At 41.2% G+C, this 25638-nt stretch overlaps 1 protein-coding gene across 1 annotated transcript; it reads left to right on the top strand.

The window, feature by feature from the left end:
* The first annotated feature begins 17855 nt into the window (after positions 1-17855).
* LOC124881208 (C-type mannose receptor 2-like) lies at positions 17856-22515 on the top strand. The gene is made up of 5 exons (XM_047386734.1): positions 17856-17899; positions 18128-18202; positions 20649-21035; positions 21175-21519; positions 21813-22515. Exons 2-5 carry the CDS (start codon positions 18169-18171, stop codon positions 22157-22159), a joined length of 1113 nt encoding a protein of 370 aa, XP_047242690.1. The 5' UTR covers positions 17856-17899; positions 18128-18168; the 3' UTR covers positions 22160-22515.
* The last annotated feature ends 3123 nt before the right edge of the window (positions 22516-25638 follow it).

Raw genomic sequence — 25638 nt, 5'->3', positions numbered from 1 at the left:
CCACATTACAGGAGGAAAATGTTGGGGATTTCTCCTGTGGGTCTGGGTTTCAGGATCAGACCCAAATTTTGACCTTTTTGTTTGTGAAGTAAAAACTGAAACGACTCTCTCCCCTAAAGCCACAGCGAAGAGAGTAAAAATTAGGTTAGGAAACTTAACTACGGACGATTGGTTCCAGGTTATTACTGAAGTATCAGGAACAAATAATAACTGGTTGTTGATGGTAGAGCAAGCTGCTAACATGACTAAAAGAGATTGTGTTGTATGTATGGGTCCCAGGCCTTTATTACAAGTAATTCCAGCTTTGATACCACAACCCTGTGTGATGGAAGTAATGAATCAAACTAATCCTAATGAAATGTGTCAACACTGGGATTCTGTTTTTCCTGTAACCACAGCAGATAAGAACAAACCAGTATTCCATAAACGAGTCACCACTGGAAATTACACATGTATAAATATGACAGAGAGAGGCAATAAATTGGGGAATCTCACTGCAGGATGGTGTACAACAATTGTAAAAGTAAATAAGTATTTTAAACCAGTCTCTAGAGGAGACATTTGGTGGTGGTGTGGTGACGACAGATTGTTTGATCGATTACCTTCAAATATAACAGGACTTTGTGCTCTAATTACTTTATTGTTACCAGTTTCAGTATATCCTATGTCAGTAGATGAAGTAACACGTGGACTATCTAGTGTAACCCCACATGATTGGAATAATAGAAAGCGCAGAGCTGCAGCTTGGCAGACTGAGGGGGACTCTACTTACATTGATGCTATTTGATGCTATAGGTGTACCTCGTGGGGTACCAGATGCGTATAAATTGGTTGATCAAGTAGCCGCAGGATTTGAATCAAGTATCTGTTGGTGGTGTACGTTGAACAAAAATGTAGACAGGATCAATTATATCCATTACAATGTACAAAAACTAGGAAATTGGACACAAAGCGGATTTGAAGCTGTCCATGATCAATTGGCTTCAACTTCCCTGATGGCATTCCAGAATAGAATTGCTTTGGACATGTTGTTAGCTGAAAGAGGAGGAGTTTGTGCCATTTTTGGAGAAAGATTTTGCACATTTATACCTAACAACACGGCAGCTGATGGCAGCCTAACGAAAGCCACAGAAGGTTTGAGATCTCTAAATGGCAAAATGAAAGAGCATTCTGGAGTAGATATCTCGATGTGGGACTCCTGGCTGGATATGTTTGGGAAGTATAAAATTTTAGTATCATCAGTAATAATTTCCTTTGCAGTGTTTGCTACAATTTTGACATTGTGTGGATGTTGTTGTATTCCCTGTCTCCGTTCTCTGTTTAATCGTCTCATTACCACAGCTATTTCTCCTATGGAAGACAAAATAACCCAACTGTATCCGTTACTTAAACCTCAGGATGATGGAGGTGATGAGGATGTGACGGACCACTTTTCTGATGTATACCCAGATCTATTTCTATATGGATCTGTGATTTAAATGTCAGTAAGTACCTCTGAGTGTAATAATATTTGTGCTCATGAAAAATGATCTTGCAGTTAACAATCTAAAGAAGTGGCTGTTTAAGTGATATGAGAATATGAGCAAATATAACTGGGTGAAACCAGGGAGGCAGACTCAGGCAGACAAATCTAGGGGTGAGGCAGGAGGCTTTGGTCGAGAGGCAGAAACAAGGTCGTGATCCAGAGGCGAGAGACATCCGATGAGGGTCAGGCAAGGCAGGGAAATCCAAGATGCAAAAAGTGGTCAAAAACGTGGTCAGGCAGGAAGGAATGCTGGACATCTACTAACTGGTAGGTTTTCTAAAATCTGGCACTGTCTCCCTGTCTAAGGGCTGAATATAACTGCAGAAAAACAGGTGCATGGCATGACTGATTGCACTCCAGTGCAGCAGCAGACAGGTGAAGCAGATTAGCCGATTACATGAAGACAGAGCAGGCAGACGGGCCAGAATCATAACACATATATAAACAACGTTGGGCCTAAATCCCCTTTCCAGATGAAATTAAAGTTAGCATTTTATTTGGAAGTCAAGATTCCAGAGTCTGGAGGAAATGTGGAGAGGCACAGAATCCATGCGGCTTCTTTTTGCCAACAAGCTTTATGGAGGACTTGGCATCGGCCCACACTGCCAAAGGTAACAAAAGGTGATTAATTGACTATGGTGTTCCTGTGCTTAAATGGCCAGCAAACTGAGTACTGTCAAGAGGAAGATAAGAGAAACCAGAACCAACAATTCAGATGACCTGAAGGCCACTATCAAAGCAATCTAGACTTCACTTTCACCTCAGCAGAACCAAAGACTGATAGGCTCCAAGCCATACTGCACTGATGCAGTAAATCATGCTAAAGAAGCCCCAACCAAGTATGAAGTTCATAGAAATGAACATACTCTTCAGAAGCCTGATGTTTCTGTATAAAATATCTATAGAAGATATGAGTTTTACTTTCTGAGATGAGTGACAAATGTTTTTGAAATTTCCATGATTTATAAATGTTTTAGATGTTCCTCTAGTCCCATATGTTTTGTCCTCAGCACAGTTCCTGCATGGATGAAGGTTTTTTGTCCTTATTTTCACTTAAACATGATTATGCATTCTGCATTGTGGTCCTTCACAACCACAACCAGATCAGAATCAGCTTTATTGCCAAGTTGTGCACACAAACAAAGAATTTGACTCTGGTACACTTTGCTGTTAGTGAAGATTTTTTTAATAATTTTTTTTCCTTATCTGTATAATGATAATAAATATATTTTCAGTTTTATAGTTTATATTCTTCAATCCACCTTTTGAACTCTCATAAAAGAATTCACAATCTAAAATGTCCTTCTAAAAATAAGTAGAAATAAGTAAAAATAGTAAAAGAGAAAATCATTAAAAAACATGCATGCATCATGTTATGCGTCCATGAATTCACACTCTGTGTCCTCATCCTGGTTAGAGTCAATTTGCAACAGTGGCATCGTTATCTTTGGATCCTTCTGCTCAATTGCAGAGGTGATGAGGCGCACCATCAGAGAACGAATGCATGGGACACAGCAACATCCACAGGTCACCATTATAGCCACAAATACTGCAATAGAAATCATCAAAGACATTATCAAACCCTTCCAGTGTCCAAATATGCCTGCCATCCACTCCTCCAGGGGATTATCAATTCCAGAATGTTCATGCATGGTGGCGGAGAGAGTCTTAAGTCCCTCTAAGGCCCTTGACACTGAACCGTCCGGTGCAGTGTTATTAGGAATGAAAGTACAACACATATCTCCAAACATGGCACACACGCCACCTTTTTCAGCTAATAACATATCCAATGCCATCCTATTTTGTACTTCCATGAGGGAAGTTGGGGCCAATTGTTTAGATAAACCTTCTTCAGCGTCTCGAGTTAGATTTGCCAGACGCAAAACATAATAATGAATATAATTAATGCGGTCTACGTTTTTATTGGGAGTTACTGGGAGCAAGGCAGCTATAATAGGGATGTTTTCAAATCCAGCTGATATTTGATCTGCAAGTTTATACTCATTTGGAACTCCTCGAGGAACTCCAATTGCATCTATATAGGTGGGAAACCCTGACTCAGGTCAAAAGTGGTTGAAGTGCTTCTTTTCATAATATGTCTTCTCCTCCTGTGAGTGAGTGCCAGTGCCTTATCTTGTTGTTCTGTCACAGAGGTAATATTAAAACCGATTAAAATCAACGGGGCCTGCAATCTGACCATTGCACATACTCCTATGGTGTTATGTGGTATATTAGTGAGAAGTCTATATCCTCCGCAGTAATAATATAATCCTGACCGTGCCCAGAGTCCAATCACTTTCCCAGACATGGTGTTATTACACCAGTCCGAATGAATTTGTCCTACATTCACCTTTGGGGTGTTTGAGGTGAACTTGAAACAAAAATATGTCCCATTCAGCCTCTGAGGAGTGAATGGTCCTGTCTTAGTATTGTTTGGAATGGGTGGAAAGATGCTAGCTAGCATGGTACAGTTGCCTGGGTTGGCTTCTTTAGTTAATTGTAACAAGCAACTGTACCCCCAAGCATCTTCCGGATATAAAGGGGCTGAGTCAGTGGTTAAGTGTGGCCTTGCAGATGCACATGCAATGCAGTCAGACCTACTTTGTTCCTTTGCGGTTTGTGTCATCCATTGCAGCCAAAGATTATCATCTGCATAACCTGTGGCCATCTGGATTATTTCTAGAGGCTGCAGGGTGGAGTAATCTACTTTCATCACCCCTTCTAGTTGATCTTCGGGTACTGGAACTGTAGGAGTGCTGGTGGCCTGTACCTTGGGAGTTGGTTTATTTAAATTGACTTTGATTAGTACCTGGGGGTCGGTCCCTGTTACCTCTACCCCTAGAGTGAAATACATCACCTCATCCCACTTGTGAGAGGTGCGATGCAAACCTTCTTGTAAAAATAGTGTATTGACACCCCCAAGTGTGCTATGCGTCAACGCCCGTACCAGGCTGATTGGTTTGGCTTTTTCTCTATTCCGTAAATGTACATATGTCAGGGTAGGTGTCCACATACCCGTATACCCCACTGCATGACCCCAATTTCCGCAAAGCTCGTTTCCCCCATATAAACTCATAGTCCTGCCTGCAGCGCATTGGGTGGACATGTCGACATTGGCACACAAATACACATTATACCCCAACCAGGCAGTCGGATTCTTCCCACACTTTATAACATCACACATGTCAAACCGAAAGTGGTAGTTGCTCCTAACGTGTAATTTAATTCTAATCCCCCATAACGCTTAAGACATACGTCCTCGGATGGAGTTACCCTAGACCTTTTGGACACCTTCCCGGAGTGGTTTTCAGAACATATCTGGAATGGAAGTTCACAAAAATACCATAGGATAAACGTAACAAAGAATACTGAGATTAACACTCCACCTATGATAAAACTCCTAGAGAGTCTAATTCCCTTTCTCATTATTTTTTTTTAAACTTATAAAACTCAAAACATAAACATAGAAAGTTAAATCATAACCTGAAAAAAAGATACAAAAAATCAAAATGTAGTATAAAATATAAAATGTTCGCCAAACGGTGTCTTCTGGGGTGGGAGGGAAGCTCCACCACTCCCAGTGAGAGAGAAACTCAATCACTCCCGCCTCTCCTTCTGCTGTTCTTTCTTCTCTTCAGCTCCCAGGTGTAGACTGACCTGGAGCCTTGCGTTCTCACACCTGGGGATTACTCTGCCCCTTCGGTGGTGTGAGAAATCTGATCTTCAGCTCTCAGGTGTAGACTGACCTAGAGCTAATTTCTCTCACCCGGGGATTATTCTGCCCCTTCTTGGGTGAGAGAAGTGAGATTGTCTTCTCCTGTATTTTCGCTCAGATCCTCCTGGACCTGAGAAAGGGATCGTTGAGGTGGTTCTGCTCCTGCACACTGGCTCCAGTGATACCAAGTAGCGCCTTTGCCCTTCAGCCTGACTGCATGGGTTGTCCTCTCTGTGAACTGAAATGGACCGGTCCACCTTGGCTCTGACCACTTTCTTTTGATGACTTTCAGGAGGACCCACTCGACTTCTGATGTAGTAATTCCAACCCTGGTCTCTGGTTCTGCTGGGATCTGTTTGGAGAAGGCTGTAACAAGACTGTGGAGAGATCTGTAATAATCATGATGAGACATAGATTGTTCACACTCAGTGAGAAACGGTAACCTTGTTTGTGGACCTGGGAATGGCCTCCCTGTTTGCAGCTCGTGTGGGGTCAAACCATGTTTCTGATTTATAGAACTCCGTACAGACATCAGAGCTAATGGCAAAGCCGTAACCCAATTCATTTTGGACTGTGCACAGATCTTAGCCAATTTGGTTTTAAGGGTTCGATTCATTCTTTCAACCTTCCCCTGTGACTGTGGATGATACACAGTGCCAAATGAGTGTTTTAGTCCCAGAAATCTTTCCACTTCCTTGAGTTCCTCATTTTTGAAATGTGTTCCGTTGTCAGACCTTATTTTAGCTTGAAAACCATGTCTAGGGATATAATGATTTATCAAATACTTTACCACAGATTTGCTGTCTTCCTTTTTTGTAGGCCACGCCTCCGGCCATCCAGTAAATGCATCCACACACACCAACAGATATCTGAACCCATTTACTCTCTCAGTCATGTGTGTATAATGAATGATAACCTCTTTTCCTGCTATTGGGTCTACTGGGAACTTTCCAGGTGCTGGCTTCAAGGTTGGTCTGGCATTGAACTGCCTGCACATCTCACATGATGCCACCAGTGTTCAAGATTTTTCAACATTTGCATTGTTCCCACATGCCCTACTCCGTGTGCTTCTTCTAGAGCTACTTTGGTAAGACCTGGTGGCAAGATGGGACGTCCATCTAGGCTTCTCCAGAGACCATTCTGATCTTGTGAGCCCCCTCGTGCCTTCCAAACTGATTTTTCCTCAGGAGAGGCCCCCTTTTGTAATTTCATTACTTCTTCCAAGGTGGGTTCTGGTGTCCACCCTGCTTCTGAACACAGCATTATGTGCCTGGGCTGATATCCTGCACACTGTTTAGATGCCCGGTCAGCGGCCTGATTACCTTGTGCTACTCTGGTGTTACTGCTGTCATGTCCTCTGCATTTAATGATGGCTACTTCTTGAGGGAGCAACAAAGCTTCAGCCAACTTTCTCATTTCCTGTTCATGTTTAATGGGTTTCTGTCCTGCAGTTCTGAATCATGTCCTCAGCCACTGTTTAAGTTCTACATGTACTGCTCCTGCAGCGTATGCGGAATCTGTGTAACTGTTAATCTTCTGTCGTGCTCCTAGTTCCAGAGCAGCTATTACTGCCAAAACTTCTGCTCTCTGCGCTGATTGTGCATCTGTCAGTTCTTCTGCCTGTACTGTGACAAAATCTGTCCCTGTGTCTTCCACAACCGCGTATGCTGCCTTAAATCCTTCTGTGTCATGTCTGAAGCAGCACCCGTCTGTGTACAGGTTTTGGGCGTCTGTTAGGGATGTACTTTGTAGATCTGGTATGATTTTTTCATTAAACTCCACTTTTTCTGCGCAGACATGTGGTGTACCGGTAGTTATTCTATCTGCCATGTTTATCCCTTCATGTGTGTATGTGATGTTTGGGGCCTCCAGCACCTTACTCAGCCTCTGTTGTCTCAATGGTGAGAGTGAGAATTCACAAAGGCCACCACGCCATGTGATGTTAATATGTTAACAGGGTGTCCCATCACTACATGAGCTATTTTTTGGATTATTTTAGCCATCCCTGCTGCATGTCGGGTGAACTCATGATGTCTTTCTTCCATGTTGTCCAACATTACACTTATATACATGAGGACTGTCCTAACCCCCCCTTTTTTCTGGAACAGCACACCATTGGCTGTGTGTGCTGTGACAGAAACATCCAAGTGGAAGGGCAACGTGTAATCTGGATGTGCCAAATGTGCAGCTTGCGAGAGGCTGGTTTTTAAGTTAATGAACGCTTCTTCAGCCTCTCTAGTCCATTCAAGCGGGGCAGTGAGATTTCTCATGCCCTGTTTTTTGACAAGCTCTCTAAGGGGTGCAGTGAGGTCGGTGTAGCCGGGCACAAAAGATCTGCTATACCCTGTGAGTCCTAGGAAAGACAACATGTCCTTAACCAGGAGTGGTTTTGGGTGGGACAAAACTGCAGATTGGTGAGCTGGGGACATCCCCGTGCCAGGCTGGGAAACAACTCTGCCCAAAAAGTCAACCAGGCCTCTGCACATCTGGAGTTTGGCCTTGCTAACCTTGTAGCCTTTTTTAGCCAAATGTGACAGGACAATTGCTGTTGCCTCTAAGCATTCAGCCACAGTGGGCGTTGCAAGGAGGATGTCATCCACGTACTGAATCAGAGTGGTGTTTGGTGGTAATAGGCAATCTTGGAGAGAGTCTTTTAGAACCTGATTGAAAATCCCTGGAGAAAGCGCGAATCCCTGCGGCAAACGAGTGTATCTATACCTATGAGATTTATAGGTAAATGCAAAAATGTCCCTGCATTCCTCAGCTAATGGAAGGCAGAAAAATGTGTTGGCCAGATCAATGCAGGTAAACCAGCAATGGTCAGGGTTTAGATTTGTCAGAGCCACATAGGGATTGGGCACGGGAACGGTAGGGGTGGCCAAAGCTGCATTTATGGCCCGTAAATCATGTGCCTTGCGCCATTTACCTGTCCCTTTTTTCTCCACCGGCAGAATGGGTGTGTTCCATGAAGAGGAATGTGCAGACTCTAAAACACCTGAGTTCCAGAGGCCTTCCACTGTATCTTTAATGCCTAGTTCTGCTGCTGGCTTTTGAGGGTATTGGGGCTTCCATATTGGTTGGTCGGTGGTCAACTGAAAAGTAATGGGGGAACATTGAACCAGGCCTACATCTGTCCAGAGGGTGGAAGGCATTTTTTCCACAACAACAGCTGCCAGCGAATGGTCTGTTTTTTCCCTACCATGGTGTCTGTCTAACTGAACATGCTCCAGTGTGCCCACATACGTGGATTGGTTGAATATGCGATAAGTGTTCCCTGAGGGTAATAAAAAAGGTTAGGGGTCGCCAAAGGCTGCCAATCCTGTAGATTCAGGGAGCGTTTTAACACACCTCCAAGTTCACGTGCTTCATGACCTGGGTGCAGAGCCAAAGAAACATGAGGCACGCCATCAGACCACATCCTAAACCACACTTCCTGCTCTCTAGTCAAATGAACTCCTTCTGGTGCTACATACATGTCTGTGGTGGCAATGTCCCAGTGTGTACCCTCTAACCCGTAAGCAAAGCTTTCCTGGTAACATTCACAATTATTTCTATCATAAAACAAGGTGACATGCGAGTGGATTTCCACTGATGGAAAGCCGAGAGAATGCCTCTGTGCGCGATGGTTTCTGGTTGCAGCAAAACCCATTATATATCAGCTATTGAGTCCTTCAGTGGCTGGAGGAGGTACTGTCCATGTGAAAAAGAAGTGTTATTGTCACAAAATAACTGGATGCCATTGGGCAGGTGAACCTGCAGTCCATCAGTCCCACATAAAATGGTTGCTCCCAATTTTCTTAACATGTCTCTACCCAGTAAATTTACTGGTGTGTCAGTGGAGACTAGATAACTGTGATTCAGTGTCTGTCCATCAATTTCAGTTTTTAAAGGCTTGGTATATGCAGGACCTGCTTTGCCCCCAAGAACCCCATGTCAGTTGTAGTCCTGGTGGAGAGTGTGTTTGGAGGAGCCTGTTTGATGGTTGAACATGTGGCCCCAGTGTCCACCAGAAAAGGAAGGCTATTTCCGGACACAGTCACAGACAGCATGGGGTCCGCAGTCCCGCTGTCTTCTGGGGTCGGTGGGGACCTTCAGTGGTGATCAGGCCAGCAACTAGGCTCGTCCCAGAGGCCTAATTGGAGTTGTGGTCCATATGCACCGCGTGCTGGACCACCTCTGCCTCTGCCTCTGTATGGACGGGCCAGAGGAGCCATGGCGGGACCATAACACCCATGCCCTCCGGATGGACCATTCTTATGGGGGCAATCTCAGGGCCAGTGTCCAGGCTCATTACAGTAATAACACACATCAGCATTACCCAGCCTCCTCTGTGGTCCTCTCTGAAATCCCCTTGTTCTTGGCCCTCCCCGTCCCCCAAAACAACCATCATGTCCCTGATATGGGACCGAGGCCTGATGCCACTGTCCTGCTGTTTCTTGATTTCCAGGAAATGGAGGAGCCTGAGGGGGCTGAGACACTGCACCGTCATACATAATTTTAGATGTTTTACCCTCCTTCTTCTTTTCCCCGACCTTCAGTTTAGCTTCTGATAATTGCATTTTCAGGAGCTGAGTTTGTAACATTTTTAATTCACTCTCCTCATCTTGTTTTGCCTCTTTGAGTTTAGATAATGATGTATCAGGTGTCGATCCCATACTGCAATTTCTGATCCAGGCAAATCTGGATTATCCTCAATGTTAGTTTTAACCTGCAGCGGTAACCCTCGTAGGACAGCATCCCGGATCCAGTCCCTTTGGGGAACAGCTGTCTGGATTAGTTCCTGTCTGTGTTTGCCACACGGATTTGCACTGATCTAAATATTCTCTAGGATTTGTGTTTGCGTTCCACTCAAATTTTGGAATGGTACGTCCTCTGGTTACTGGATACATTTGTCTAAGAGCTGTGCCTATATGAGTGGAATATACAGTAAGTGGGACCTCATCTGGTACTGTTGTTGTACCTGCACCAAGCTCTATGTCCCTACAGCTGTGTGGCTTCATGCATCGTCCAGCAATGGCCCGATAGTCACCTAGAGCTAACGTGATACCTGCTGTCAGGGAGTCTAGAGTCTGTAACCATTTAGACGCTCCTTCTGAGATGGGAGGCAATTTGTCACACAAAGTGGTAAGATCTCCCAGTGCAAAAGGTTTGTATCTATTTGCTCCAAATTATTGTTGGAACAGTGGACCCATATAAGAAGATTTGGACTGAGTTCGCGGTCTCATGTTATAGCCATGTCCAGCAGGGGGAGGCATAGCCTCAAGTAGTAGTGGCATAGGGGTTGAGGAAGATAACATAGCTTCCTCATTTTCAATTGGTGTCTGATTCTGTGCTGTAATAGGTGGTGCCTGCATATGATAAGTTACTGCAGTCGGTGGTTCGTCTTTTATCCATTTCCCTGACACTGACATATTAACTGAGCCCTCAGTTACATCGGCTTTCAGAAGTGTGACCAATTCCATATCACTAGGTGAATGGGAAATATACGGGGTGGAACACTTTATTGGGCCAGAAACTGGCCGCAGTTTGTCCCGTAATACCCGGTCAGCAAATGGATCAGTTTGTGGGGCCTGTGATATGAATGATCCTCCAATTGACAATACAGACCCATCAGTGGAATGTGAGGAGAGAAGAGAGGTGGGGGCCGAGCAGGGGGGTTCAGGAGGAGCCTGAGCAGTTCCTGGCGGTAAATCACACACTCGGACTTCTCCCCCAGTTACTTGCAGCGTAGGATACAAACCAGTAAGAGGAGACGTGGTGTGATGAAATGGGCTGATTTGCTAGAAGGTCATATGATGGCGGCATTTCAACTGTACTGCTATCCTTAATCTGTTTACTTTTCTTGTCTCTGTTCTCAGTCATAGCATGATCACTACTCTGCCACAAGAATCTCATTTGTAACCAAAAATGTTAATCTTTTTCTGCTTTATTTGCCCGGTCCTTCCATTTTCCTCTGCTCAACCAAATGCTGTCTCTATACATTTTTTCCGCCAAATCTATCTCCTTTTGTTAGGTATTATTTAGTCAACTCAGAGGTAAGAACGATACAGTCAGTTTTACTTGTGACAAGGGTAGCCCACTTTGCAGTGCAACTACAAAGTTTTGACACCCTATCTCTTTATTTATATACACAGTTCAACAGACAGTTCAGACAGGGTGTATATGTGTGTGTGAGACTGAAAGGAGGAAGGCATACCAGAGCAGAAAACAAAGCGGAGTGCAGGTGCCTTGCAACACAACGTTTTTACATGAGTGATAACAAGTCCTCGCACCCATCCAACACCTTTCTTGCATTTTTTTCCTTCAAACAAAACCACTTGCCCACACTCTCTTTATGTGTCTTGCTTTTTCCATCTTTTGTCAATTCTTCATTTATTTTAGAATCCATCCGTTTAACCAACGTCTGTTCCTCTCTGTATTCAAATGTTTTCTTAATAACAGTTTTCATTATTAACAGCTGATTTTCTATGGTTTTCCATGAATCATTCTGTACTTTTGCACTGATATCCATTTCTCTATTAAATTCACTTTCCATCTTATAACAAGGACTATCCTTTTTTCTAAAAGATATAATTTTAATGCGTTATCTCAGTCACTCACTCATTCAATTCTGACCAACTTTCAAGACACCAGAACACATTCAACCCCCAGAAGCCTGTTTTTAGTGGCCAGTGTGTGTGTGTGTGTCTCACAGCTCATGGACTTAAACTATAAATCTTGTCTAATGTTTGCCGGAGTGTATGTGTGTCCAGCTCATGTACTTTTCTAACCCTAACAAGTCTGTTGTTGGTTATTTATCCAACTAACAGCTCATTCTTTTACTCCTAACAAGTCTGTTGTCGGTTTATTTATACCCAACTAACAGCTCATGACCGGTCTTACAGTTATAATAACTGCTGTTCACGGCTCTTTAAGAAAAACATGTCAAACTCACAGAACTTTCTACATCTTACGGTGTTATTTCCACCGCTTATATTGTTCCTTCTAAGTTTATGTGTTTATAATCTGAATTTTCACAGATAAATATTTCATTACTCATCAAAAGCAGCAATCAGCAGTCTATCCTGTAAGGTTTCCAGATAGAAAACTGCATTCAGTCACCTGCAATGAGAGAGCTGCTCTCCATAGCTGCTTTACCAGTCACACACAAATTTTCACTCACTCCGGCTAATGTCTGTAACACAGATTATTTCCTCTGCACACACCTCATGAGTTTTTTACCAAAAAGCCTGGTCTTGCTGAATTTTATGTCAGATCACAGTTCATTATATCACTTCACAGGACTTACTCTCAGACTATGTGTTTGTGCTTTTATTACGTCTGTAATCCGGTTTTACTGAGGCAGAACTCACGTAAAACACGGCATTCACACCCAAGTTTTTGTGCCTGACCTAAGTGTATTTACTTTTCTATAGAATTTGAGGTTTCTCACTCTCCTCGGGCCTCTAACCCAGCTAACAGTAGACCTCCGTCGAGGACATACTCTGTACCGCCACGTTCGAGAAACTACTAGATTTTTCCACACAATACCACCACTAAGTCTTGTAATTCTCTTAAAACAACATCTTATTCACCAGATTAAATCCTAGTCAACATTTATGACACTCTTTTTCTTAAGTTTTGGCAGACTCAGACTTACTTAGACATAAGACACAATATTAATTTAGCTAATCGAAAATCCAAAAGCAGAGTTTGATTAAACAGGTTCTGCTTACCTGTTGTGCAGTTTTTGGCCAGCCCGTGTCTGATACCTGTTGGTCCTCGTCAGTGGTCCGAATTTCTTTCGCCTGTTGTTCCAAATCCCGGACGAGCACCCAATTGTTTAAGCCGTCTCTACTTCCCCGGGTCCGTTGATTTGGGTACAGGTTTCAAAGAGTGAAATAAACACAAGTACAATCTACTTATGTTCGCCTCTGCAGAGTGAGAGATGGAGTGCCAAGCAGCTGCAAACCCAACTTTGATCAACTCTTGCTTTCAGCTCGTTTTATTCAGTCTCAAGGGTGTGTTCAACATATACTTATATCATGTCACACATGTATAACATAACAGTTTCTTGGGTCCAAATAAGGAGTACTTCTGCCCGTTCTCAAACTTATCCTGTCCTGTCTCCCGGCCTCCCCTATCCTCCACTTGTTTACGACCTTGGACTCTCTCCATCCTGTACACCCTTGTCATTCACCAATTTATGCCCTTGCGCTCTCTGTGCTTCTGACTCCCTTATGTTTTCACCCCCCAAGACCCTTCTACGCTTCACTCCCTAAGCTTGAGCCCCCTATTTCCACACATTCCAGTTACACACATAGATGGTTTATATTACACACATAGATAGTTTATATTCTTCAAGTGTTACAGGGCAAAGTGGAGGTAGAAGAGTAAATCTGGTTAAAGTTGTCAGCAGCACCATCCTTAAAGATGCGTTTTCTTATAATGTCTCTTTGGCAAACTGAGTCATTGGAGATGATGCTTTCAAAAATAGCAGAAAAGTGGTCAGATAGGGCAACATCAGTTACAGACACCTTGGAAATGTTTAGACCCTTAGTGATGATTAAGTCCAAAATATGTCCCTGTTTGTGCGTTTGCTCTTTAACATGTTGAGTCAAACCAAATGTTCTAAGAGTGTCACATAGATCTATTGTACTTCTGTCAATAATTAAACAGTCCTAATCAACTTCTCCTGTGGATTTCGACGGGGAGACCTTTTGTGATGACCTCTCTTTCTCAGCCAACTGGCTAATTGTTTCTGCTGGAGCTGTTGGAAGTTCACAGATGTGGTGGCACATGTTTTTTTCAACCACTTATTAATCATCAGAAGTCTGGCAAAAACCTCATCTCCACAGAAAATCGGTGCAAAGGGTCCACTGAGAAACACCTTGATATTGAGACCTCCAACAATATTCAGAAGACGAGTGAAATCCTTCTTCAGTCTTTCTGATTTTTTCTTAGCCACGTCATCCATGGCTTCACAGTGTATAATAAGGTTTTCTAGAGACGGGCGCTTTTCTGTGATTGCAAGAATATTCTCTGAGATATCAGAGACCACGTTACTGGTACCAATCATAACTTCTGTGTTTTTCTTGTTGCAGAAGTTTTTAATCCCATCCACAGCTGTGTTGCCACTATTAGGGTTCTTGGTCTGGTGGGGTACTTTTTCTCTGGCAATTTAGGAGAAGACTGTTTAGAATGAAGGTTGTTCTCAAACCTTTTATTGATCTCAGAAGATGGATCATTTTCCTGGTTTTCATTCTGTAGTGGAGCAAATCTGTTTTGGAGGAGAATTCCGTTATTTCCAGCTGTCTCACTCCTATCAGTTGTAAACAAATACAGAACCAAAAACACACTGTGACATACCTATCCTTCGAACGATCGAGATAGAGAGATAGAGATAGAGAGAGAGATTTGAAGAAACACATTTGTTTTTCCTCGTATTTGAGTGCCTTGTTGCTGAAAAGCGCTATATAAACTTGACTTGACTTTCTTCGTATTTAATTCAATTCAATTCAGTTTTATTTATATAGCGCGAATTCACAACACATGTTGTCTCAAGGCACTTCACAACAGTCAGGTACATACATTCCAATTAATCCTAAAAATTGAACAGTGCAGTCGGAGTTAGCTTTTTATTCAGATTGGATAAAAAGTTTTTCTATCTAAGGAAACCCAGCAGATTGCATCCAGTCAGTGACTTGCAGCATTCCCTCCTCCCGGATGAGCATGGAAGGCATTTACTTTTTTGCCTTCCAGTATGACCTTCCAGGTACCTTGTAATTTTTTCTAAGTTAACTTGGTGTTATTTTATGAGCTCAATTTACTCTGTTCTTTTTACTTTTATAGTGCTTATTCTATTCCCTCGCAGGGGAATAACCCTTAGTTGTTTTATTTGGCCCCCTGGCCATAACTTGGAAACCGTAGGGGCGATCGATGTCATTCTTGGACCGTTTTTATCAGAACGGACAAGGGAACATTAATGTTCATCCTTTATTTTTGAAAATATAATAATTAAGACACAACACTGGGTGAAAAGAGAGGGAAAATGGAGAAAAAGGCAAAAATTCCTGAACATGCTCCTGAACAAAGTCTAATATCTCGGAATCCGTACATGGTATTTGAAAAATGTTTAAACTGTGGGCGACAGCTATCCCTCGTCCCCAATCATGGATATTTTCATAGCTCTATGTCATTCACAGTATAAAATATGATTATGGAAATAAATGGTGTCACTCATGGATTACAGGTCAAGCTCTCATTGATAATACATGGGAGAAGGCCTACAGAATTCCTGTGAGTCTTGGCGATCGAGGGTGTTTTGACAGAAATCTATGAGACTTAGAACAATTTTGAAATTATTGTGTGAAAGCAGAGGCCCGGCCCTACAATCTGACCGAAAATTGTGGCTGTAGAGCGAAATTTGTGGCCGTGAGTGCCAGTTGAAACTAATTTTTCCTGAAAAAATCCCCTCTTTGTACACTCTAGTAACTGCCATCTCCACTGTTAAGAGTGTGATTTTCTCTCAAATTTTGTGTCGCTTGGAGTCTAATTTTAGAGAAACCGTAGCAGTTATCAACAAACCGTTTTCACTTCTGAAGAGCCGGCGGATTTTCCTACAAACTGAAAGTCAAAGTGTTTTTCTAGGTGAAAGTATGGCGATACAGTAGAACCTCAAAAACAGTGAATTTTGAGGATTCCTTCGCCCCTGACTCTATTCATTCCTATGGGGATTTTGGGGGGTGGTTTTTCGTTAATTACGTCGCCATGGTAACTCGAAACGCCAATAAAAGTAATAGCACACCTCACGGGACCGAGCCGGTCGTTTTGATGTATATATTGTGGGGGTCAGTTGCAATGCACTGCTCTCCTATGCATTGCTATGGCAGGCCCCAATTATATCAGGCCTTCTTGGTGCCAAACAGTCAGCATGCTGCTTGCACTGCCAGCAGTTTTACTGTGTTGGATGAGAGGATTTCCTGAATAGAGCGTTGAAAAGAGGGAGGCAGGTAGCGACTGAGGAACCAGGGGCGACAGATGACAACTATGGAAGCAGATAAACACCTAGGTAGGTTATTATGAAGGAGGAAGGAACTCAAACCAGCCAATAATAGAACATAATAGAACTGTGTTCCTGTAGGGCAATTTGTCTTGCAGCCTGATGGAAAACATAGAACATGTAAGTGCAGAAAATTATCATAGGCATGATTTTCATTTATTAATTCTATTCATAGGCTGCACGGTGGCACAGTTGGTAGCACTGTTGCCTTGCAGCAAGAAGGTCCTGGGTTCAATTCCTGGCTGGGGGTCTTTCTGCATGGAGTATGCATGTTCTCCCCATGCAAGCGTGGGTTCTCACCAGGTACTCTGGCTTCCTCCCACAGTCCAAAGAAATGCCTGTTAGGTTAATTGGTCACTCTAAATTGCCCTTAGGTGTATGAATGAGTGTGTGCATGGTTGTTTGTCTGCTGCCCTGCGGTGGACTGGCGACCTGTCCAGGGTGTACCCTGCCTTTTGCCCATAGACTGCTGGAGATAGGCACCAGCTCCCCCGTGACCCACTATGGAATAAGTGGTAGAAAATGACTGAATTCTATTCATTTCATGAATTTATTTTGTATGCAAAAGGGTTGAGATGGATTTTATTTTGAAGGACACCTACATCCAGGACGTTATAAGAGCAGTGTTTGGTCTTGACATGGAAGAGCATTTGGGGACAAGCTGTTCAATTAACTGCAAACCTTTGAGACCTACAGACATTGTTCCTTCGGAGGATGCAGCCAAATAAATATTTCATTTGTTGTCTGTTATACTGACCTTTGTTAACCTTGTTTTGTGCCACATATGCAGTTTAACTTGTCAGTCAGTCAGTCATTTTCTACCGCTTCTTCCATAGCGGGTCGCAGGGAAGCTGGTGCCTATCTCTAGCAGTCTATGGGCGAGAGGCAGGGTACACCCTGGACAGGTCGCCGGTCCATCACAGGGCAACACACAAACAACCATGCACACACTCATTCATACACCTATTATCTTTATAAAGCTGGGTTGCTGTTCTGTGGAGATGTTGGTGGAGGATCCAAAAAACTAAGAAAGGATTTAGAAGATTAAACAAACAAAAATGATTGTATTGTTATAACTGTGGAAAAACCCTGGAAGTTAACAGATGTAATGTAGACTATGGTTGAATGAAAGTTGGAAAATAAAGTTGTTTAAAGGAAATAAATCAGATAAACACTGTTTACTGTTAGAAGTCACAAACATCTTTAAAGCTCCTGAATGTGGATTTATCAGAACATTTAACTATAGATGCTTTTCTGACCCTGCAGTAATTCTGATCTGTATAAAGTACTAACACATATATAAAGACAATACATCATGTTGTTCAGCTGTATTCTGACCAGTGACATAAAGTGGTGCTAAAGACAGTTTTCTTAGACACGTGTTTAAGTAGAATTACATGATTTATCATCCAAGAAGGTAGAAGTTGTTTTGTTCCAGCCTCTTTATTATTCATAAATAGTTTTCATGGGAAACATGGGACTCGTCTGCTTTGAATATTCAAATGATAAAATATTCAAATGTAGCAGTTATTTAGAGATCTGTGTCTGAAACACATCAACATTTGACTGAGGACAGTTTTCAGCAGAGCAGCAAGAAAAAAACATCCAGTTCAACAAGGTAAAAAACAATTCAATGTAAGTCTCCTTTCATTGTATCTAGTTAAGTTTCCATCTTACTTATAAATTCATATATATTCAGTTTCTAACATCATAACATTTTTATTTTTGGTAATGTTTGTCTTCAGCTCCTCTTCTCTCCCAGTATTGTTTCTCTGTTCAGTGGAGGGAGCGCTGCAGGTTTTCAGACCTTGATATGAAGTGTTTAAATATGTTCTTCATCCAACAGAGACGAACTGTTGGAGGAAAATAATTCATCTGACAACAAAGATGCAGTGGAGTCTAATTCTGCTCTTTCTGATGGGTAAGTTGATCTAAAACACATCTACACTCACTGGTTTCTGTCACAATACACTCATTGATGATCAATGAACTACAGTTACCTCTCTCCTTGTCACACAGAAACTTATATAAGAACACTTATTAAAATGAATTTCATAACATATAATGTCCCATCAAGGGCGGGCTGGGATACCGGACTACCGGGGATTTCTCTACATCTCTTCCCTCCAATCAGGCAGTTCTGCTCAGCGCGTGGCCGCGGAGTGGACCTATGAACACATGAACGAGCGCTACAGGGTCGACCTGCTGACAGAGAGCAGCGGCGATCAGGAAAACTTGGTCCCATAAAACCTACGAAAACAAAAGGTCTCTGAGACTCATAACTGAGTCGGAGAATCCTCGTCCTAATAGTGCCACATAAATTAAATCTTCCTGTTTTTCTCTCGCATCCAGCAGACAGATGTGTAGTGTTGTGGCTCCAACTCGTCACGTCTTTCCTCCACGGAACTTTACCTGTTAACCACTGATGCCATAAGCAGCAATAAATAAGTCAGCATTAGCTGTGATGATGGAGCAGCGAAACTATGAAACGTAAAGGTGGCACTGAAACGTTGAAAGATAAAAAAGAAAGGCCTCTAGGAAAGTGCAGCAACGAATGAAAACATTTCTGACTTGTACTAAAGATGTACTAAAGCCAGCAGGAGTGGAAAGTAACGAATTATATTTAGTTGAGTAACTGTAATTACGTACAATGTGTCTGTAATTTGCACTTTTTAAAATAGTTTAAAATAGAGCAGATTTGTGAGCTCCCAGCATAGCAGGGCAAATATAAAAAAAAACATAAATGTATAAAATAAAGACAGAAAGATAATATAAATAAATAAATCAGTAGATAATATCTACACTTGGGATGGATATTTAACACAGTTATCAACCTAGGAGACATTCAGCTTCCTTCTGACGTCACAGAGACACAGATGACTCCTCCCATCTCCCTGATCACTCCGTGTTCACTTTCTGCTTCTGTTGTAGTTTCTGTCTCCTCTCTCAGCTCTGATGGAGATGGAGCCAAACCTGATGAAGCACAGCGGTGCAGGAGCAATCATACCTGTCATCTGTGCGCAGTATTGTTGCAAACTGCGGCTGCCTTTGAGACACGCAAACCACTGACAGAAAAACAATGAGCGCAATTATTTGCAGCTTTTGTGACTCACACTGCCTGTGTTTAATGAACATATTTGCATCAACTCCTCCCAGAATTTGATAACTTTGCGCTGAGCTCAGTAGGCTTCTGTACATTCATGAAACGTGTTAACCGGACAGCGGTGTTAGTTTGCGCTTCTGATCTTATTGCGCATGTTTGTAAATGATGCTGGGCTGTTTCTGCCTACGATGTCCAGTTTAAGAGGCAAAAATGTTTAGTAAATCTGGTCCAGAGACAGATAGCGAAGAGAGAGAGAGAGACGTCAGCCTCTCAACACAGTCGGGTCCAGAAGGCCTGAGTGTCTGCTGGAGCTGATGTGGGCCGGGGGGCAAGCTAGTAATGTGGCGCCAGTGATAAAAACCCATCAAGCTGAAGTTGACCTCAAAGACAAAGAAGGAAAGCCATGGCAATACTTCAGGGACCAGTTAAACTATAAGAACAAGAAAGGCAACAACTTTATTATTCAGTGTAAACCTAAAGACATTGAACTGTCTGCATTTAAAACAAACTAAACCTTAACCCTACGGAAACACATGCAGTAAAAATAAGGTTTTAGAGTTTAGTGAGAAACGATGCTGTTTTTTTATGGACTGGTGCAGGACTTGCTAATGTTTTTTAATAACATTGTTACTAGATATAATATTAAACTATAAACATGAACTCTGTAACTTTTAAATTTTAATGAGGCACTTTTTACATTTATTTGAGGAACATTTTACACTGGTAACTTTTACTTTTACTTGAGTACATTATTTTTGTTCTCCTTCCTCCCCTGAAAGCCAGATGTACTAAAGATCCTGGAGAGTGAGAAGATTCTAGATGATGCAGCAGAAAAGAGTCAGTTATTGCAGAGGTTATTCATACAGTGAACAATGTAGGTGTAGAAATACAGCAGCTTTCCAGGGTTTCTTCCTCTATTTAGTCAGGTTCAAGTTAAGTTTAGAAGGTATTTTGTTAAAAGGCAAATAACTATGTGGCTTTGTTATAGTTTACCCTATAAGCTAAATATTTATACATATATTGTTGCTGTTAATTATATATTGGCCGTCTCAGATTAAACATCGACACATTAGCACCGTCACTGTGTGTTTAAATATATCTATAGGCCTTGTGTGTTCATTAATATTTCCATCCAAGTTGAAAGTGGACCAGTCTGTCAGGAACCTCTGGACCATTTTCTCTCCCCAGTCCACCTCTGTGTCCCATGTTGTTAAAACTGATCATAATTTAATGATAAATACATCAATATGTTTTATGTTTACAGGTCAGTGTTGTTTCAGCGACTGTCAGCTCTATGAGTATCTCTACATTAAAGAGAAAAAGACCTGGACTGAAGCTCAGCAGTACTGCAGAGAGAAACACACTGACCTGGCCACAGTGTCTAACATGAGAGACATGAAGAGACTCCTCAACATCTCAGCAGGAGGTCAGAGGGATGTTTGGATTGGTCTCTATGATTCAACAAATGTCAACAGAACATGGTACTGGTCTCTGCTTGGAGTGGAGTTCAATGAAAGTGAGACAAACTGGAACACAGGAGAACCGACTGATAAACAAAATTCAGGATTTGAGAACTGTGGATTTCTGTATAAAAATCTCACATGGGCAGATACTGGTTGCCAACATGACAGATATTTCCTCTGCTACGATGGTGAGAATGTTGATCTACTTCTCAGTGATTTTTATGTATATTCAAACTGAACTCTTTAGATGGTTTGTTTTGTATTCTTCTCTAAACACTAAAATAATGTAAAATAAATGTGACGTGAGTTTATCTGTTTACTCCACAGAAACTAATAGAACACAGAAATATCACTTGATTAGAGAGAAGAAGACCTGGCAGGAAGCTCAGAGTTACTGCAGAGAGAAACACACAGACCTGATCAGTGGACTGAAGCAGCTACAGGATGAAGAACTGAAGAATGTGATGAAATCTGCAGACAAGGAACCATACTTTGGTCTGTTCAGAGACACCTGGAGGTGGTCAGATGGAAGCAGTTTCTCTTTCAGACACTGGAATAATGATCTTAACAATCAGCAACTCAACAGTGGTCAATATGCGGCTGCATTTAATGATGAAGGCAGATGGAAAAATGACAGCTGTGCCCTGACTAAACCCTTCATCTGTTATGATGGTGAGTTTTGACTAAAGATCTTTTAAAATAACACAATATCTTTAAATATAACTGTTGTTCTAGAAAGACAAGAAGAGACTGATTTTATTGTTTAATTTAATTTATTTCCTTTAAGTATTTCTTATAATATTTGAAAAATCTGTTCTAAATTGATCTCACATTTACATTGTTGTGACTTTAAAGCTACATAATTTATAGAAATATTCTAAAATCAGACACAATTATTTTTTGATCTTTTAAAATCTTGTAAATACAAGTTCTGAGTTGTTTATTGTTTTTTTTTATTTATTTAGATAAAGTGATCCTGATCAAAGAAAATAAAACCTGGGAGGATGCCTTATATTACTGCAGAGATCACTACCATGACCTGGTCACCATCACCAACAAGAATGAGCAGAGATGGGTCCAGGAGAAAGCCAAGAACGCCTCGACTGATCATGTCTGGATGGGTCTGCGCTACACCTGCACTCTGGATTTCTGGTTCTGGGTCAGCGATGAGGTGGTCAGCTATAAGAACTGGGCCTCAGATGCACCGATGGATGACTGTGACATGTCTGGAGCCATGGAGACAAGAGGAGAACATAAGTGGAGAAAGAAAAATGATATTGAGGAGTTTAACTTCATCTGTTCTAAGGATTAAGTTCTTCTTCTTCTTCAGTCTGCCTTTTTGCTGCAATTTACTGTTAAATAAATGTTTTGCTTTAGGTCAAATAATTACTTTGAATATAAAATAGTTTTTATTCCCAAACCTCGTTAACTTGATGCTCGCCTCTAAAGAAAGTCTAAGAGTTTCCATAGGTCAGAACCTAACATCTAATATGGATGAACTTGATTGTTGTTTCCATGATGGTTTTTGAATGTTAACAAGACAGTTTTAATCTGAAAAGATGAGTTTAAAACACAAATCTTCATCAGCTGTTAGTTTATTATTACATGTATTGCTCTTGCTTGGAATTACTTCATAACTTTATAATTGTGATTTGGGGTGAAAATGGTACAGGGTTTTCAAAGATCTTTACAAATAAAAATCTGAGAAGTGTACTGAACATTTTTATTCATCCTCTCTGAGTCCATCCACACTTTATAGAAACACCTTCTGCTTCTATCCAGATTTTTTATGTTTATCTCTACCAGCTACCAGCTAGCTGTGCTTCTTAATAGCTCAAGTTTTGTCAGACTGGATGAATAATGTCTGTAAAGATCCATTTTAAGTCTTTCCTCATATTTTTAATTAGGTTTAGTTCTAGGTCATCCTAACAAGTGAATATGCTTTGTTCTAAACCCTCCATTCTAGTTCTGGCAGCATGTTTAGGATCGTTGTCCTGTTGGAAGGTGAACCTCCACCTCACTCTTAAGTATTATTTCTTCTCATAAACTGTGACCAGCTGCCATGTCCCTGAAGAAGAAATGAATCCCCACAGCATGACTCACTTCAGTTCAGTTTATTTATTCACAGCAAATGTCATCTAAAGGCATTTTGCAAGACTAATAGATTGAAGTTACAGACAGAAATATAGCATCAGAATCAGAAAAAAGTAAATAAAAAGAGTTAAAGTTTTCTGTCAAAGGAAGCCGATCTGATTACATCAAGTCTCTGACTTTGCAACAATCTCTCTCCTGGTTGACAGTGACACGGTACAATCAGCTGCTTCTTTTAACCTTTGGGTCCAATTATGTACCACAGACTCTCTATTTATGACCTATTTCAAACAAAATGTTTTTGTTTTACACTATTTACATATTATGTTATATTGCAGCAGGTCCGGGTTCTTCCTCAGTCATATTTGAATGACTGTTATGTGTTCATTATAAACTGTCCGGGTGCAACATTTACACTTTTTAGAGTTCTGCTTTTTCTGTTCATCAAAATAATTGTTAGCTGATGAAACATGAAGGGTCACAGACACCAAATTACACAAAGGGTTCTTTCATTCTTGAGTATGTTCAATAAAATGAAACTAGAGCAGTGTTAATACCTGTGATATAATAACAAATAAACAAGAGTGGAGTGCACTAAATGTGTCACATCGTATACAGAGAACAACAGAACTAGAGGGCATTAATAACTGCAGTACAGTGGATTCCTGAAACAAAAGAAATGCCACACATTACACAGTGTACAATAGATCATGTCATTAACAAGAAAATAATACCTAACAAATGTTCTAGTACATAGTTATAACATTTTAGTACAATCTGTTCTAACAATGCTCTGTTGTCACTGTGCAGGCTGGTGTGGGTACATAAGGTGAATTACCTTAACTTCAAGCTGCACAGCTGAACTACTAAAACATTCAAAGAACAATTTACATTTTTAAATATCCTCATAAAGTGTAATAAAATCAAAGTATCAACAGTGATCATTTGTGATATTAACAGTCGACTAGACCCTCGTTTCTCTCAGCACGTATGTGAGTCACACACTGTCAGTAAACTTAATTTAAAGCATCTGACGCTTTTCATCAAACTTCTACTTAATCATCATCCAGATCTAGCACATATATCTGTGTGCTATGTTGGAAACAAATCAATTAATTTAAATAAATGTTCATTTATGACATATTTACGCAGAGGAGTGATTTTAGATTTTCAGATTTAGGGGTGCTTAGCACCAGGGCTGGCCTGTGGAATCATTTTGTACAAAACTGATGTAATATCTTGCAATCAGGTGCATCTAAAATTAATCTAAAATGCACCAGAATGCAAGAAAAAGTCAACCAGAACAGACAGAAAAATTCTCTTTCACTCTTATAAATGTAAAAGGAACAAACATAGATATAGGATGATTGTTATACATTATGGGATACTGCACATAAATGGGTTCATGATAAGAAATATATGAATATGGTTTATTTATTGAATTAACAGTAAAGCATAGAGAGGACAGACAAGATCTATTGATGTCCCGGCTCATGAGTCCAATGCTCTTTTCATCGGAGGACACTATGTTACAAAAATGAAAGATTATGTGTCAAAGTAAATACCGTATTTATTTGTTTGAAGATTTTGGTTTGTTGTCTATATCACAATAATATACAAAATCAATAAAATTTCTCTGGATATAAGTAAAATATCAAGAAGAATTATGTCAAATCAAATATAAAATACAACACTGTAATATCGAGTGCAAAATGTAACATTCTTAGATAACTTGTGTGTGTGTGAAATAAAATGTACTGTGTAACTTAGAGTTTAAGGAACAACTCCAGCAACTTGGTGACCCCGACGTGATTTGGGAAAAAGCGATCGAATCCGGACAAAACAGAACTTCACCAACGGACATTTGACACCAGGGTACCCTCTTCTCAAACTTCAATACAAGGTAAGCAGAACCTGTTTAAACGAACTCTGCGTTTGGATTGTCGATAGGCCTAAATTAATTGGTGTCAGATGTCTACGTAAGTGAATGATTTGCTAAATTTAGAATGTATAATATACAGTGAAGAATAAAATTGCGAGGTCAAGAAAAGTCTTTGAGAAATGTAAGAAGAATTCCTGAGTTTGGCAACTCCACATGTTTTTTGACAAAAATTCATGATTGCGCTGGGTTAAAGGCCCGTAGTGTGGGAGACTACAAAACATTAAGTGGATAAATAGGGTTTGAGTCCCTCTTGAGAAGGGTTAAAGTCCCTCAAAAAGGGGTTTGAGTCCCCTGGAATTAAGGGATGGAGTCCCTGTTTTGACTAGGTCTGAGTCCTGCCACAATTGTTTGTCAAAGGTAGAAGCTGACAACGGGCAACACACACGGAATGACTGCTGTGTCTTAGTTGAGTTTTGCCTCGATCAAGACCAGATTACAGACTTACGTAATACAACAAGCACATTTTCTGAAGTCCCGTGAAGCTATGAGTTGTTGTGAAATTTAATCCAGCACGACAAAACAACAACAGTAAAGGAGAAGAGAGAATGGTAAAAGAAAAACGTGCATGAGCTGTTGACAACGAACAGACATTTAAAGGAGGAGTGATTGCGAGTGTGTCTGAGGAGACTCTGCGGAGAGCAGACCTCCTATTGCAGTTGTCTGAATGCAGGGTGTTGTCTGGTAAACCTCGCGGTGCTAACAAGGACAACACACTGATTGCTGGTCGGTGAAAGAGTACATGGAGTGCAACTGAAGTG

The sequence above is a fragment of the Girardinichthys multiradiatus genome, chromosome 14 (genome assembly GCF_021462225.1).
Source record: "Girardinichthys multiradiatus isolate DD_20200921_A chromosome 14, DD_fGirMul_XY1, whole genome shotgun sequence".
In the NCBI taxonomy this organism is placed as follows: domain Eukaryota; kingdom Metazoa; phylum Chordata; class Actinopteri; order Cyprinodontiformes; family Goodeidae; genus Girardinichthys; species Girardinichthys multiradiatus.
The sequence above is the reverse complement of the archived record's forward strand: the minus strand, read 5'-3'. Positions and strand labels throughout refer to the sequence as shown.